At 47.0% G+C, this 15,006-nt stretch overlaps 1 protein-coding gene across 3 annotated transcripts in view; it reads right to left on the reverse strand.

Moving 5' to 3' along the window:
- Window positions 1-15,006, reverse strand: part of LOC306793693 (monoacylglycerol lipase ABHD2) — a 30,186-nt gene that overhangs the window by 14,536 nt on the left and 644 nt on the right. For all 3 annotated transcript variants that reach the window (XM_079291414.1, XM_079291413.1, XM_079291415.1), the window contains 10 exons: window positions 14,285-14,350; window positions 13,762-13,803; window positions 13,275-13,487; window positions 10,896-11,071; window positions 10,064-10,231; window positions 9,379-9,562; window positions 8,233-8,325; window positions 7,705-7,806; window positions 7,449-7,518; window positions 7,280-7,364 (listed from right to left, as the gene is read on the reverse strand). In XM_079291414.1, coding sequence (XP_079147540.1) covers window positions 7,280-7,364; window positions 7,449-7,518; window positions 7,705-7,806; window positions 8,233-8,325; window positions 9,379-9,562; window positions 10,064-10,231; window positions 10,896-11,071; window positions 13,275-13,480 — 1,084 coding nt within the window. In that variant the 5' untranslated portion in view covers window positions 13,481-13,487; window positions 13,762-13,803; window positions 14,285-14,350. The remainder of the gene's footprint in view (window positions 1-7,279; window positions 7,365-7,448; window positions 7,519-7,704; window positions 7,807-8,232; window positions 8,326-9,378; window positions 9,563-10,063; window positions 10,232-10,895; window positions 11,072-13,274; window positions 13,488-13,761; window positions 13,804-14,284; window positions 14,351-15,006) is intronic.

Here is a 15,006-nt window from a genome sequence, read left to right on the forward strand (position 1 = left end):
TGGCTGCTGCAGCCAGTCCTCCCTTGTCCTGACCAATCCCCCTGGATCCTGAATACCGTTTTCATCTCAGTTATGGGTCTGCGGTTGAAGTTGCGCTGGGGTCCTAACTATGCTGATTATTTGCAAAACGACTATGTTGATCTTTCGCTGGGTGAAAATGTGATCTGGACCACCAGCCCGGTCATGCGGCGTCTCATAGCGCTCCACGTGAAAAACAGCGCGCGCTGTGTAATTGAGAACCAAGACATAGAGTTGCGTATGGTTCATTACCGCCTGCCAGGCCTTGGCCCACCGAACCCGGACCCATGCCTGACCATGAGGGAATTGCCTCCTTCCAGATTACGGACTACGGGGTTTGGCCGGCTTAACCTTCACGAACCCTTGGCAGCATGGGCTAAAGTAACGGAGCTCCAGACGGACGACGGTCAGCCGTTATACGCATCTCTTGCCAAAGTCCGGATCCTTATCGACCCAGTGGACAGACAGATCTACGCATGGCTGCGGCAAAATAATGCTGTGAACGAGGGTTGCTTTGCACCCCCCCCCTGCTCCCCCTCCTTAATCGTCACCTACTACCAGTGGGTGTGGCGGGGGCTGGACTTAGCCATTGGCAGATACCCATCGGTGCTATATCACCAGCTCCTGAAGGGCAGGATTAGTCAGTGCGATCCTGACTCTCCCCCGCGCCTCAGCTCCAGATGCCTAGCTCCTCTTCCAGAGGTGCTACCGACCAGAGCACTGCAGTATCCGAAACCATGGATCTCCCACTACTTCATGGGAGAGTTCATGAATTTAGGCGATCCTCAACCTTTACCCCCGTCTCATTAAGACGCCCCGGCAAGCGACTGGACCAATCAAGTGAACGACCTCGGAATGGAAAACGACTATGGCTTTGCTTAATGGCTAAAGTAGTAGCAGTATTAACAGGACTATGCCTTGTCCTGGCTATACTGTACTACTATGGTAGTATCCCATGGGCCCTCACTCATGTGAGGGTGTCCTACACTACCACAAAGAAGTTCGACCAGACATGCTGGACGGTCGACTCTGGAACGATCGTTCTCTCTCAACTCGCTGGACAGAAGCGCGCCTCGCCCTGGTTGGACCTTGAGGTTGGCTCTAATGCAACCCGTCAAGTCCAAGAAGGGGGTGGGACGGCTCCGAACCTGACAGCTACTATCATCGCGTGGATGACTATCTGGGAACAGAAAATCAACGATTCGAAAATCAACGACACGGGTGAAGAAACAGACTGGGCAGGCGAATTCCAGAAAGAAATAGAGAACTCGACATGGAGGATAGATGAAGTATCTACGCTAGGAGCGGAGATGAAGATTACGGTAATGATGAAGAAAGCACAAGAAGAAAAACGGGCACAGTGTAATTGGATCTACCCCGAAAACGGTGTCCCAGGCTGGTACTGTTCATGGGCATGTGTCTCATGGTCAGAGCAAGGGAACGAGGGATACTGGAAACCCGAGGTAACCTATGCAGCGAGCCACCGCAATGATACGTGTTTGATGATTTTACCGGCAGAAGGAATGTTCTGGGGACACTACAATCTCACCTGTGAGGCCACACAACCGCGGCGAAAACCACGACGGTTTAAAGCTAAAGTGAGGCCACTAGGTGCCACAGGAAACACCACACTAGGTAACTCCACCGACTGCCAGCGGAACAACCTCACCAGCCGAGCCGTGAATGACACGCAGGAGAAGGAAGAAGAAGAAGAGGAAGTAGAACCAACGGCTTCAGAGACGGCTCCAGAGGAAAAAGAAGAGCAGCCGCAGCCGCCGCCGGTATTCAAGTCAAGTGACAGTCTTCGGAGAAATCGGAGCAGGAAATGGACGAAGCACTGTAAAACCAACAAGCTCCCTCTCCTGGATAAATGCTTCTGGAATGTGTTCTTTTATTGCGAAGGTCAGAATTACTTCGTAATAACTCCGGTAAACAAACCACAGTATCAGGCTCATAAGTTCATCTATCTACCCGAACCTAATGCCCGGCACGAGGCCTGGCTCAACAACACCCTGCCGTGGATATGGATAACCGAGCTAAAGCATTTCAAAGGAGCCTTCACGGAGGGATACTCCCGAGCCAGCTACGGCCTCTTGGGACCAAGGACGACCGACATGTATGTACAAAAGCTGCCGAAACCCGAGGATTTGATGACAGCCCCAAGAGGGGATTTCCAAAAGATTGACACTTGTGTGACCAACAAAATGTTCATCGCTCTGAACGGAACAGAGTATCTAGCCGACGGCGCCTCCCCGAGATGCACACTCTGGCAAGAGTGGTATCGGGCTTGGGGAACGTGGCTATATGACTGCACAGGCCTGAAGACGAACAAAACGATCAAAGGAACCCTGCAGGCATGGAAAGAGGCCCACACTCGGGACGACAGCTCAACCTGGTGGGGCCTACAGAAGGATGAAGTGTTAGAATGGGTGATGCCATGTCTAACTCAAACCGACAACTACTGGGTGAAGTATCAGTACCTGGCCACAGTGTACTCGAAAGAAAGAGACATCTGGCCTGGGGTTTGGAGCCGACCAGAACCATATGTGGGCCCGCGGCCCTGGAAGATGGAATGCAATCGAGGAAACACGACCTGCAACATCAGCCTGGCCGGGGGACATTGTGAGACTGTGCCAGGATGGGAAGACCATTGCCAGACCCACTATGGAGCAGAATATGAAACCCACGTGCAAGAAGTAACCTGGGTGAAGGCTAAAGACGGGAAATGGAGACGGTCAGGGCCTCTGACTAGCAGCTGTACCAACTTAATCCTGGGCCATCGCATGAAAGACCGAGTGAACGTGAACGGCCAAATCATTCCCCCAGTAACCGACCCTACAGTCTTTCTAGCTGAGGGCCACGCCTTCAGGAAAAGCCTCTGCGAGGGTAAAGAAGACAAAGGATTTGAATGGGTAGGAGCTAACCGCCTCTACGGGAACGGAACCTGCTACGAGCCAGAAGAACACTGGCTGAGTTGCGGGAGCGGCCGACGAGAACACGAGTGCAGTTGGATCGAACTAACGGGCGCCTCCATAGCCGGGACCGCAACCATCGTAGTGGAAGAAGTGGCAGGGAAGATTGGAGAAGGATTCTCGGTCATAAAGGGATGGATGGGGAGTTTGTTCTCCTGGCTTTGGCCTTATTTGTTGATGATAATTGGAATTGTCATCTTGGGCCTAATAATCTGTGCCGCCATTAAGGGCGGGGTAGCAGCCACTGTTGCCTCGTGCTTTAAGGGGAAGTTGAAGGAAAAAGGAGAAGTGAAGAAGGGACTCCTCCCACGAAGGAAGGAGGAGTCCACCCACCTATAAAGGGTGAACAACTGGAGCGCCATAGCCATTGCAGACCCGGAACCTCAACCAAGAGCCTCATACTGAAATAAGAACGAATAAACCTAAGAAAGCCAAGATGACCAACATGACCAACACCACAACCATTGCACCTCCAGGCATGAACACCACTTCTCACCCAGGCATGACCACCTTCGGAGTGAGTATGACCAACACCACAACTATTGTGACTCCAGGCATGACCACCTTCGGAATGAGTATAACTGAAGCATTACAGAACTCCTCCGACACAGCACGCAGATGCAGGCCATTTATTCGCTTAACCGACCTGGACTTTTGGGTCCTTGAGATCATATGGTTCTTCTACTGTTGCATGGGCGAATGGTCCATGAATCAGCCGCTAAGAATACTGGCCCTGGTTGTAGGGTGTCTGAAAACAGCGATTGAAAACATCTATCGAGGATCACTGTGGCTTACCCTGACATGGTTCGCTACATACCTCCTGGGGAGAATCCACATCGACTCTACTCGCTGCGGTCTAGTAAAGGGTGGAATGGTGATCATCTGGCTGGTAATCGACGTCGCTGCAGTTTTCTACAACCCCCTGAAGATGGTCTCGGCAATCGTCGAGGCCTTTCTGGCGGTTACCGCCCTGACGTATCTCGTGGTCATGACCATGGCTATGAAAGAAAGAGGAAGAGGGCGTTGGCTCCACAAGATCGGCGCCATTGCTCTTTGGGGCATAGGTTGGGGCATAACTGTCGCCATCTACTGGTTGGGTTCTGAATCATCAATCGGGATAGCAGCCTGGCTCATGCTGTATGAGCCTTTGTTTCCAAGAAGGGTTAGGCCTACAAGCCCAGGCCTAACACCTCCTCCAATGGTGTTGGCATCTCCATGGCTGCATTCTCTGGCTCTGCGGCGCTCTGCAAAGCGCTCCAATACTGAGAGGGGGCCTTAAAAAAGAATGAAAATAAGACCACCCCCTGCTTGCTAAAGCTTAGCTTGTAAAAATGCGCTAAAAAATGTAATGATTAATGAAAGTCTTTGTGTTCAACAACATTCAGGAGGAGGTCTGCTGTGTCCGCTGTGGGATTCCTCCGGAGCTAATGTTGCACCTGTGGGAGGTAAACCAAGCCCTATGGTGCACCCAATGCTACCTGGGGCAATTCCCGGTAGGAGCAGCCAGCGGTCTCTTCTGCAAAGGAAGTACCCCTTATATGCCTGCGATGAATGTAGTCGACTGTATGGAATTAGAGGCTAAAGCAAAACCAGTGTGGACTTCCGCGGGGAGAACCCCACCGGAGGTCCTGCTCTATGCTGATGGTGTATACTGCCCAGTATACACAAAAATATGGGCGTATCCTGATGGCATCCGGGTGTCCAGCACCCACCTCACAGATGGCCGCTTCGTCGTCATTGGACCACGCCTGCCCGCCCTGCAGTATCCACTACCAACTCCAGAAGAAGACGACGACACGGCAAGCATCCCGGGTGTGGAACACCGAGACGTGGGTAGCCAGACGATGCTCGCAGGAGTAGTACCAAATCTAATGGGGATGTGGGGATACGACGAGGACTGCGGAGAGCTGGTGGAGGTAATCCCTGAAGGATTGATAGTTCCAGGCGAGGATGAGGACAAAGCATCAACCAGCCCCGTCCCTACTCCGGCCTCCCTCTCCCCTGACAGCATTCTGAACCAGAATGTGTTGGCCCTGGTGCTGAGCCTGGACGAGCAGATGAAGGATGCCATAGATGACGAGGAAGATGACAACGCCCTCCTGGATTTCCAGCCACCAGGTATGGAAGGCCTGGTGGTGCTCGACAGCTGGCAACACGAATCCGAGCCGGAAGACGACGTTCTCATCATCACCGCCGAGGACGACGATGAGTTCCTAGAGGATTACTTGGGGCACAATGCGGCAGCTTGAGACCTCAAGAAGGGGGTGTCAAGAAGAGTTGACCTCTCAGCGCTGCCTCGGTAACATGTCGACACATTCAAGGGAGAGAGAGTCAGGCTATGAGCACAAAGCATAAATTCAAAGTTGAAGTATAAATCAAACAGATAACATGAATGAATAATATAACGAAATGTTCTAATCAATTGTGTAACAAATGTTTAACTGCATAGAAGTGATTTAAACAAATGTAATGAATGTTTCTGTGTGTTCTGTGTGAGGTTGGAGCTGAAATGAAATGTATTGGGCAAGAATGACATTGCTGTAATCAAGACCAGATGTTGGGTGTAGTCAAAAGAAAGTTCTGGAAACTGATGCAATAGTTGAGTCATACCGGCAATGTTCGGCTTAACGCCCTTTCCAGAGGGAGGGGGGATGAGTAATGGACCAAACAGGTGGGGGCTGATCACAGCCCATATGAGGAATATAAGGACATGCTTGCAAAGAGCAAAGCTGGGATTTCATCGCGGATGCCGTACCAAGCGCATCGGAAGAAGATACTAAAGCCTGCAGCTGATGTATTGAGGACTTCGTCTCTGTTCACGGAAAAGAGACCTCTGTTCGTGGACATTGAGATTGAAAGACGAAGGTTCTAACTCTCCCCACCGCTCGCCTCTTAACATCTGGACAACTGAGAAAGCCGCAGCTGCCTGAGAAAGACTTTGTACTGAGTTTTGAGAACAGCTGAACGGGCTCCGTTGCGGAGCGGGAGGATCGAGGGTCAGGCCTGACCTTCGCTCCTAACAACTCCAAAAGAACCTTTTTCATCGCACCATTGGACATCCAGCTCCAACCGAGCCGTCTCGGCGACTAAAACTAATGAGTATAATCGAAGAAGATAATTAAATTGACTAATCATGTGTAGTGACATTTTATGTGAGCTGTAGCTGTAACCCCTGCAAACTAACTAAATATAACCTGCAATAAATATCTAATCTGCATTTAAAGTGAAATCCTCAAGTGCATTAATTTGCCGAAGTAGTAAAAGAGTGCCTCGTGACAGTAAAAAGTTAAAGCTATTGTATGTCTAACAACTGAGTTCTGAAAGGTTATCCTAGAGACCGAATCCACTGAACAATCCCTTACGGTTTTAGCAAGAATTAATCCTAGCCGTTAAAACCTAACCTGGCATTTACCAAGAGCACGGATCCATAAGAGGGAAGCTGCCATAACCGACGCGACTGGTGGGAGCGCCCGGGGCCAGGACTGGTCTCTCGGCCGAGCGCGCTCATACCGGAGGAAGCAGGGTAGACGTCGGGAGTAACGGCAGTTAGAGGAGCCAGGCGAGTTCCCTCGCCAGAACACCAGCTCGAGAATCTTTTAATAGAGAGCTGAGTCAGTAATTAGCCCCGTATCGGGCCAGAAGTACCCAGGATCTAACACCTTGTTTAAGCATTTTAGAATAAATAATTCATATTACTGCCTTAATAGTACGAAGTTAACTCTCAAACATATTTAATCCACAGTAATTACAGCACCAACACAGGAAGTGTATTTCTGTTCAGTCCCTCCCTGCTAGCCATGCGTCTGAGTCACTGTACATGTTCGGGCAAAGGGCAGCTGATCCTTTTTTCAGAGACACATGACAGATAGAGTCACGTACTCCCCCCCCCCCCCCCCCCCCCCCACACACAGTTAGATGAAGGATTGTCCTTTTCCAAAAATAGTTAAAGTGGCCAGTAAGTTTAAATATAGTACAGGCTGAGGAGAAGGAAGGAGACGGCTGTGTGGGAACCTGTGAAAGAATTAAAGTCCCTTTCAACAGATCGCTAAAGGGACACTCGGCTGTATGTGTGTGTGTGTGTTACAGCTGCTGCAACACACCAAAATACATTACTCATAGAGTTGACCTGTGTGTCACACCTCGCCCTGTTCAAGCCAACTCATCAGAAGTCCTTCTGAGGTTGCAGACATTTTTTCTCAGAACCAAATCCGATGTCAAACTGCAGCTATTAGGCCGGCCTGTTGTTCTGCGCTGCTGCTGCTGTAGCTGCGGTGCGTGAGGTTAGTTACCTGCTAGTGTGCGAGGGATATTGAGCAGTGAGTCATGAACCAGAGGGTCGTCTGCAGAGTTCACGAGCAGCAGTGGCACGTCTACCTGGAACAAAAACAACACAAATTCAGACCAATGCAAAAAGAGAGCAAAGAGAGAAACACAATATGAGCTGATGAGAGTTCTTACGTTGTGAATGTAATGAACACAACTCTCCTTCTCATAGTACTCTTTGAGAGAGCTGTGGCCGTGGAATTTTCTGTTGAAACCCCAAAAACAAGAAGCGTCATTAAACAAACAAACATCACAAATAATTCAGAGTCTCACGATTGACAAGTTGATGAACATTACTCAAAAGCACAAATCTGCAATCTACCACATCGAAACACAGAGAGCTGTGACTTTCACTGGAAGCCAATCTCAAATGATCGGCTTCTCCACATACCTCATGATGTTGTCGTCAATCTGCATGAGAGACGTCGCCGTGTACAGACGGCAGAGATCTAGATCCTTCACTTTAACTGGGCTTCCCCCAAACAGACTGTGCCTGTAACATGCACAAACACAAACACACAAACATTATTCATAGAACACGTTGAAATCACTGACTGACTTTTTTGTTTTTCAAAAGCAAAACCCTCCAGAGTGATATTAATATTTCATGTGTCTGACTAAGGAAAAGGCTGCAATAGCCTCCGACCAATCTCTCCAGATAATATAACAGTGTTGGTACAACTTGATTTACCATTCATAACTAAAAGAGGCAAAGCAAAAAAAACTTTGCTGCATTTCCAGGGTGAGCCACAGTCTATCCGTGAAGTTTAGAGAACGCTTACAGAACTGACAAGCCACGGTGTCTGTCATATTGGTGAGAACTTAGAGCAACGTTTATTGGCAAACAGCAAAAAAACAACATGTGGATAGAACTTTGCAGTAATGGAAAAACCACTGGAGGAACTAGAACGTGCGATACCTGTGTGAGAGGATGATCTTCTTCATGTTGTCAGCCATGAGAAAGTTATAGAAACGTCTGAACTGGTCCCACTGTAGGAATGTTTCCTGTGCCCTGAGAGATAAAGACAAACACACAGGAAGTTAGCTTTGTGCAGACGGTCTGTATTCCAAACGACACACTGTGTAATCCACTGGACAAAGAGTCTGGTGGAGAGAAGCAATGGCGTCAGGCATTAGCATGCATGCAGCTCACCGACAGAGACAGGACAAACAAACGCAACTAAAGACACTTCACAAATAACTGACCATTAGATAGAATGTTTTTCATGAGCATCTGTGGTCAAATACATCTATAAAAATAATAAAAAGTATGTATTTGTTAATCGCACTTTATTTGTGGATGAGAGGGAGAGCCACAGCTCCCAATGAACGCAGACAGAAGGGACATCTTAGCTTTGAACACTGATTTGAAAGCAGAGCATTCATTAAAAAGGGAAAAAAAAACCAACTGCAAACCCAATTTCACAAAAGGCTAGTCTCTACAACACACACCCTTCTCTGCTGCAATCACCCAACCTTTAACAGACCCAGCCTGTCATGTCTGCCAAGAGACGCTGGCTGCATGTAAACCGCAGAAGGCGTGGCTCTAACACCCACACGCACGCACGAGTGCTTTAAAAACACACCGCCGTAATACGTTTGCACGATTCACAAATGTGACGCTACGTGCACATAATGTTTAATCTGGACACGGTGTCAGTGACAGGGATTTAGGCAAAGATGCATAATACAGTATACACAGCATGGACACACAAAAAACCATCCGCACAACAAAGTTAGTGCAAACCGTGGGGGAAAAAACAGACTGGATGAACCAATGCGGAGTCGTAACCAACACCCAAATTCAAACACAACTTCTGCAAAAGAGTGAGTGCATCACTGAAGCTTACAGTAATAGAACAGCTGAATGATTAAAAAGCTGACGAGAGACACTTAGACTTGTAGACTACGCGTGTGATGATATTATGCAAGCACTAATCATTTTGTGGCATTATGCGGCGCTTCATTTATATTTAGATGAGTGTGCACATCAAGCGCTGGTGTTGTAAAGGTGCTTTGATGATCCGCTGCATGTTAATCACGAGATGAGAGGAAAACAACCCACCTGAGAGCGCTGTAGCCCTGGCAGACGCTGACACAACACAGCACTCGCTCCTGGTTCATCCTGTCCTCGCCCAGGAACTTACAAACAATGTTTCCACCCAGACTGAAGCCCACCACCATCAGCTGGGTCTGAGGATAGGTCCGCTTAATGTAGCCCACCATGGCTGCAAACTCCCATGTGCACCCTGTGGGGGAAACAGTACGGTTACAAATCAATACATAACACCTCTGAATGGACGGAGCGGTTCTTTCTCTGCTCAGCAGTTCCAGCTGAAGGTGCCTTTAGCTCAGAGCAGTACATATGCGGCTCATTCAGACCTCATAAATAAGCTCAGGTCTTAAATCTCTAATTATCTGAAACTAACCAGCTCATATAGCCTTTTAGCTTTGACCGTGACATTATTTTGTACCGAGATTTGATATGAGAATACCTTTAACTAAGTCAGATTATATAAAAATGAAGGTGCCACAAAAGGATGTCATTTTTAAAAACTGCTTTGAAGAAACAAGTCTGTATTCACTGGTATTAAAAAGAGCTTCTTTAGCCTCAACAGAGAATTTGATGAGAGCAACATCTGACTTGACCAAATCAAATCCCTTCCTTCTCATTCCTAGACATTCCTGTTGTGGAAAGGTGATTTTGAGGCGACAGGCGTGTGAAACTGAAGTCAGCCGTTTGGCCTCACCGTAGGTAAACATGCGCGGAGAGGTAAGCTCGATGTTGGGAAGAGCGCCCAGGTGGTTGAGCACAGCACAGCGGTAACCATCCTTCTGGGCGTGATCCACAAAGGTCCGGATGTAATGCTTCTCACTGTGGTTCCCGATGCCAGGGCATATTACCATGGTGACGTCATCTGGAGAAACAGAAAGATGGGATCGGAGAGATGTTAGCCAGAGAGAATCATGGAAGCTGGGTACGTCACTCTGCTGAACAGCAGATTATTAGATTTAAAAGGAGCACTGCAGCTGACGCAAAACAAAGGCGAAGGCTTTTTGTCTGTGATTTATGGCTTCAGCAAAGCAGAATGGAAATTGTAACACAATTATTTTTTTTGGGGGGGGGGGGGGGGGGGCGTGAAACTTAAGCTTTCTGACAAGTGATCAGTGTTGAGGTGGTGGGTGTCAGGGTTCAACTGAGGCATTCAAGGAAAGGAATCCATCTCCAAAACTGTCCTCACATACTGCATTACAACCGTGTTATGCCTCATTTTAACATTTAGATGCTGAATTTACGTCACGAGTCCGTTCCTCGTCCATATATCTCGAGTCAAGTGTATTCGTATAGCACAAGCCCCACGGCACCCCATTTTCCCTGGCCCTCGAACGAGATAAGAAAAAAACACTATGAGGAACAAAAAGATGGGAGAAACCTAAAGAAGATCAGCAGAGGAGGGATGCCTCCTCCAGGACAGACACTCAAAAGGTGTCACATAAACAGACGAGACGAAAGTAGCAGTAGAGCAATCACAAGATGATGACAAACAAACAATGGTGGGTAAAGAAAAAGTAGATCTTCACCTCCTGTTCTGTGGTCCCCCTGCGGCTCAAAGAGGTCAAAGGTGGCAGTGGCCCCGTCCTGCATGGGTAAGTACTTCCTGACCCCACTTGGGTGAGGAGAGCTCACCCGGCCAAGTTTACCGTACAGTGCCGTCTGGAGGTGACCGCTCTTACCCCACAGTAAGGGAGGAATGTACCTGGAAAACACAACACATTTGGAATTTGCTGTTAAATTGGATCTAGAAACGCGAGGTTATTCTGCCAACGCACTCGATATAATAAAAGCACAAGGTTACTGCCCAGAAACAGCATCAACACAATTTCATCCGGAGCGGATACATTTGCATTGGTGGTGTATGACGCAGACGTGAACATCCTGGAACATATTTTGCATGACAGACTCACATTTTTGTTGCAGCTTTTTAAAGATCGCTTCATGCTCCAAACAGACGTCAATGTTTAACGTCCTGTTGCTGTGCGAGTGCAAGTTATGCTGAATGTGTGTACTTGAGTTCCATTTACACATCGGTAGGAGTCAAGTCTGTGGATTACATCATACTTCTTTGAAATATCGAGCCTATGCTGTGGATTATCGTGAATAACCATCTTACTGCCGCGCTGAGACCAAAAGAATAAGGACAACGTTACATAAGAGCAGCAATACTTCCATTCGGTGATAATGTAATCACTTCCAGCATGCACTGTGATTTGGAGCTTAACCACAGTTTTGTAGAAGGCACCCTGCAGGTTTAATCTAGGAGTCCAGGAAGAGGATGACCTTGTTGTTGTAATGTGGATCGGAGGAGAAGCACACCGCCAGTTCAGTTCATCCTCAGGAGGCAACAGGCAACTTTAAATGCAAACCACTCTGTTGTTGTTTATTTCCTCTCATCAATATAGTTTGAAAAAACCCAAATAACAGGCCCAATTTAAAAAGAATTTAATTCAAATGACTGGTACATGTATAATTAAGCAGTTTCACGTCAGAAAATAAGCATTTTGTGTTCAACTGATAATTTACAAATATTGCTCAGATCCAAACATTTGAGAATTTTTCTTTTACTTGTTGTCGAGTCATTGCTTTTAAATGAAAGATCTTGGGAGTAACAGCAGGTGAGCCTTTTGTTTGAATCTCACGGTGTGTTTTTAAAGGGGTAAAGACAGTGACGTGTGCTGTTGTTCCTCTATTCGGCATCGGAAAAAGGAAACCGATGGTTTGATGAAGCAAAGATCTTAGGTCCAGATCAAAGTCACAGTAACTTTTCATTTACACCAGACTAAACAAAGGCAGACACATATTTAAATAGAGTCAGTTAACTAATGGCTGCTTTAACATCAAGGACAAATATTTAAACAAGTTGCATTATACTGAACAACCAGCTGAGGCTTGTTTCTCTGTCAAATTAAACTACTGAAGGCAAGTAAGTCGCTAAGAAGTTCTTCAAGAAAGAGGTTGTTTGTTCTGGATTGCCCTCTCCGTTAGCCAACAGCCCTGTGTGCACGTTCCCAAACACAACTAAACTACATCGCTGTTAACTCTGTAACCCTCACAACACCCCTCCAATGCTTTCCACTGTTATGGATCTCTGTTACGCAACACAGCAGGGTCACAAACGTGACTTCTACACAACACAGAGACACGGATGATGCCAACAGCAACATCCACAATGCCGGCCGGTTTCCAGGACTTCAGCTATCTCAGTTCAACTATTACAAGGTATGGCAGCTCAGGGGAGGGAATGATAACAAGCCAGTCGCAAATGTAAACATCAGCGTGGCCATGTGATTCCCCGACTTCAGATGGCGCCGCAACAATCGGTTATATAAGCAGACACTCGTGATGAAGCCTTGAGGAGAGCTGAAAGTATTACAACACCAGCAGACCACAGGATATGGAAAAACAATCAAGTTGACTTTGTTTAAAGGCAGGCAGAGGGTTTCCCACAGCATCCAGGACACGAGGGCCCAGCTGCTAACCTGGTTTAGCGTACACAAGGGAACCTGCCTACCACCACCCCGCATCAACAACCACCGGTTTGCATCAGTTATTATAAACCAAGACGGAATATTCAAATTCAGAGTTGCCCCGAGGGAGATACTTGCATCGTCATATCTGCAAATGTGCGTGCCCTGCGGTGAACAAGTCTATATTTGTAAGTGTGACAACCCAATCTACCTTTGGGATGATTCCGAAAATCCAGGCTGGTGTTTAATTCATGCCAGAGCCGGCGGCACAGCCAGAAATCTCCGGTACAGAAACACTCGGGAGCACTGATGACAGATGGGACCACCGCCAGGCAAACTGCTACCTTCACTCACAGCCCCAGATGGCCAACAAGCAGTGTCATCTCCATGGAAATGCTTTTGAGTGACAGACGGAGAGCTGAGAACGCGACTCACTCTTTGGTCAGCTGAGGACAGGACTTGAGAAGGAAGCGGTTGAGGGCCGTGTCCTGGTAGGTGAGGTCCGGGGGTGCAGTGGGGTTCTTGAGGTTCAGGCAGCGGACCAGGACGTAGAGCACCGTGGCCACCGCCGCCAGCTTCATGCCGTCGAACATCGCCGGCAGCTCCGGAGAGATGGTGTGCACGTCTGACTCGTGGGTCATGATTACTCTGAAAAACAGTGGCACACGCTTGTTTCAGTGCTTTCGCTTGTGAAACACAAATGAACCTATTTCAGTCATAAATACATTCACAAAAACGCAGCAAATGAATTAAGAGCAGCATTTTAAAAACGGTTTGTACTGCTTTTCATTGTTTAAATATCAAATCATTAAAAAACACCCATGACTAGTACACAATGACACGATTATTTTCACGAGCATGCGGTTGGCTGCGATTAGGCAAAGGTTGGATGAAGCAAAGACATTTCTGATGTCTGACTGACCTAAATATTCCTCCTGGTGCTCGGGGCGCTGCAGCCACAGATCTGTGGGAATACAGAGTGAGAGCGACACATGAAGCACAATCACTTAATACACTCACCTTAATTACGTTACAGCCTACGAAGTGACAAAAGGAAGTCTCACAACATGAGAGATAAGACTTTAAATAAATCATTACATCTAGCAGACACACTGTACACATCGCTTCTAATTCAATGCACCAACACAGTTATACCTCAACATGTTTACTGAACAGTTGAATATGTTCAACGCATTAAACAAATTGCAGGGAAAACAAAAACAGGAACTGTTGAGTTTTCAGAAAGGCCACAGCGTATCCTGTCGCCACAAAAAAGGGAAGTTGTGGTCCAGGATTTCATATAAATATCACGGTGTTTTCCATTGCTATAATGAAGTAGCCAAAATAAATGAACACAAAAACAAACTGTGTGTTGTTGTCATTGGTACAGATAGTGATATGTTACACAAGAAAAAATAATTGAAGCTGAAATTGTAGTTACTTACATTTGAAGTTAGCCTCCAACAACTCCAAAGGTTTGAAGAGGTGAAGTCACAGTGATGTGGTCACACCTAAAGACAAACACAGAAAATGCAATGACCCTTTAAATATAGTAATTGACCAGTATTATTTTCCATTTTCCCCAAAATGACGCAAGTCACATAGAAATGCCTCGACTACTTTCTTCTTATTCCAGTGCCTTGTCACAAACTGACTCTAGATAAGATGCACGATGTCACCGTTCAGTAATTAAATGTTTTACTCAAAAGGATTTTGATGATGAATTAATCATCAGTCATTTATGAAGTAAAACACTACTCAAAGCTTCTCATTCTCATAACACAATCAGTCCACCTGAATGTATTCCTGCTGAACGAACACCTGTGTCTTTCACCTTCAAGGTATAACGTTTTCTATCTTCCCACATATTCGTAAAGCAATTATGTGCATTATTGATTTACGAGTAGTGTGTTGCCAAAAAAGGAGAAGTTGCCACAACTGCTCTCACACACACACTTTAAATTTAGATTATCACCTACAAACTGTTTCAGGCTCTGTCTTTTTAGATGGATAAATATAAACACCACCTGTTAACACAACTCAGGTCCAATCAGACATGGTGCCAGAATTATCCCCAGCTGCGTAAAAGTAACTCCATTAAATGACCCGTCTCGTGCACTGTAATCAATCCCAGCGAGTAGCTGTTTCTGGCAGTTGCGTCTCGCTT

Source organism: Melanostigma gelatinosum, assembly GCF_949748355.1.
Source record: "Melanostigma gelatinosum genome assembly, chromosome: 2".
NCBI lineage: Eukaryota > Metazoa > Chordata > Actinopteri > Perciformes > Zoarcidae > Melanostigma > Melanostigma gelatinosum.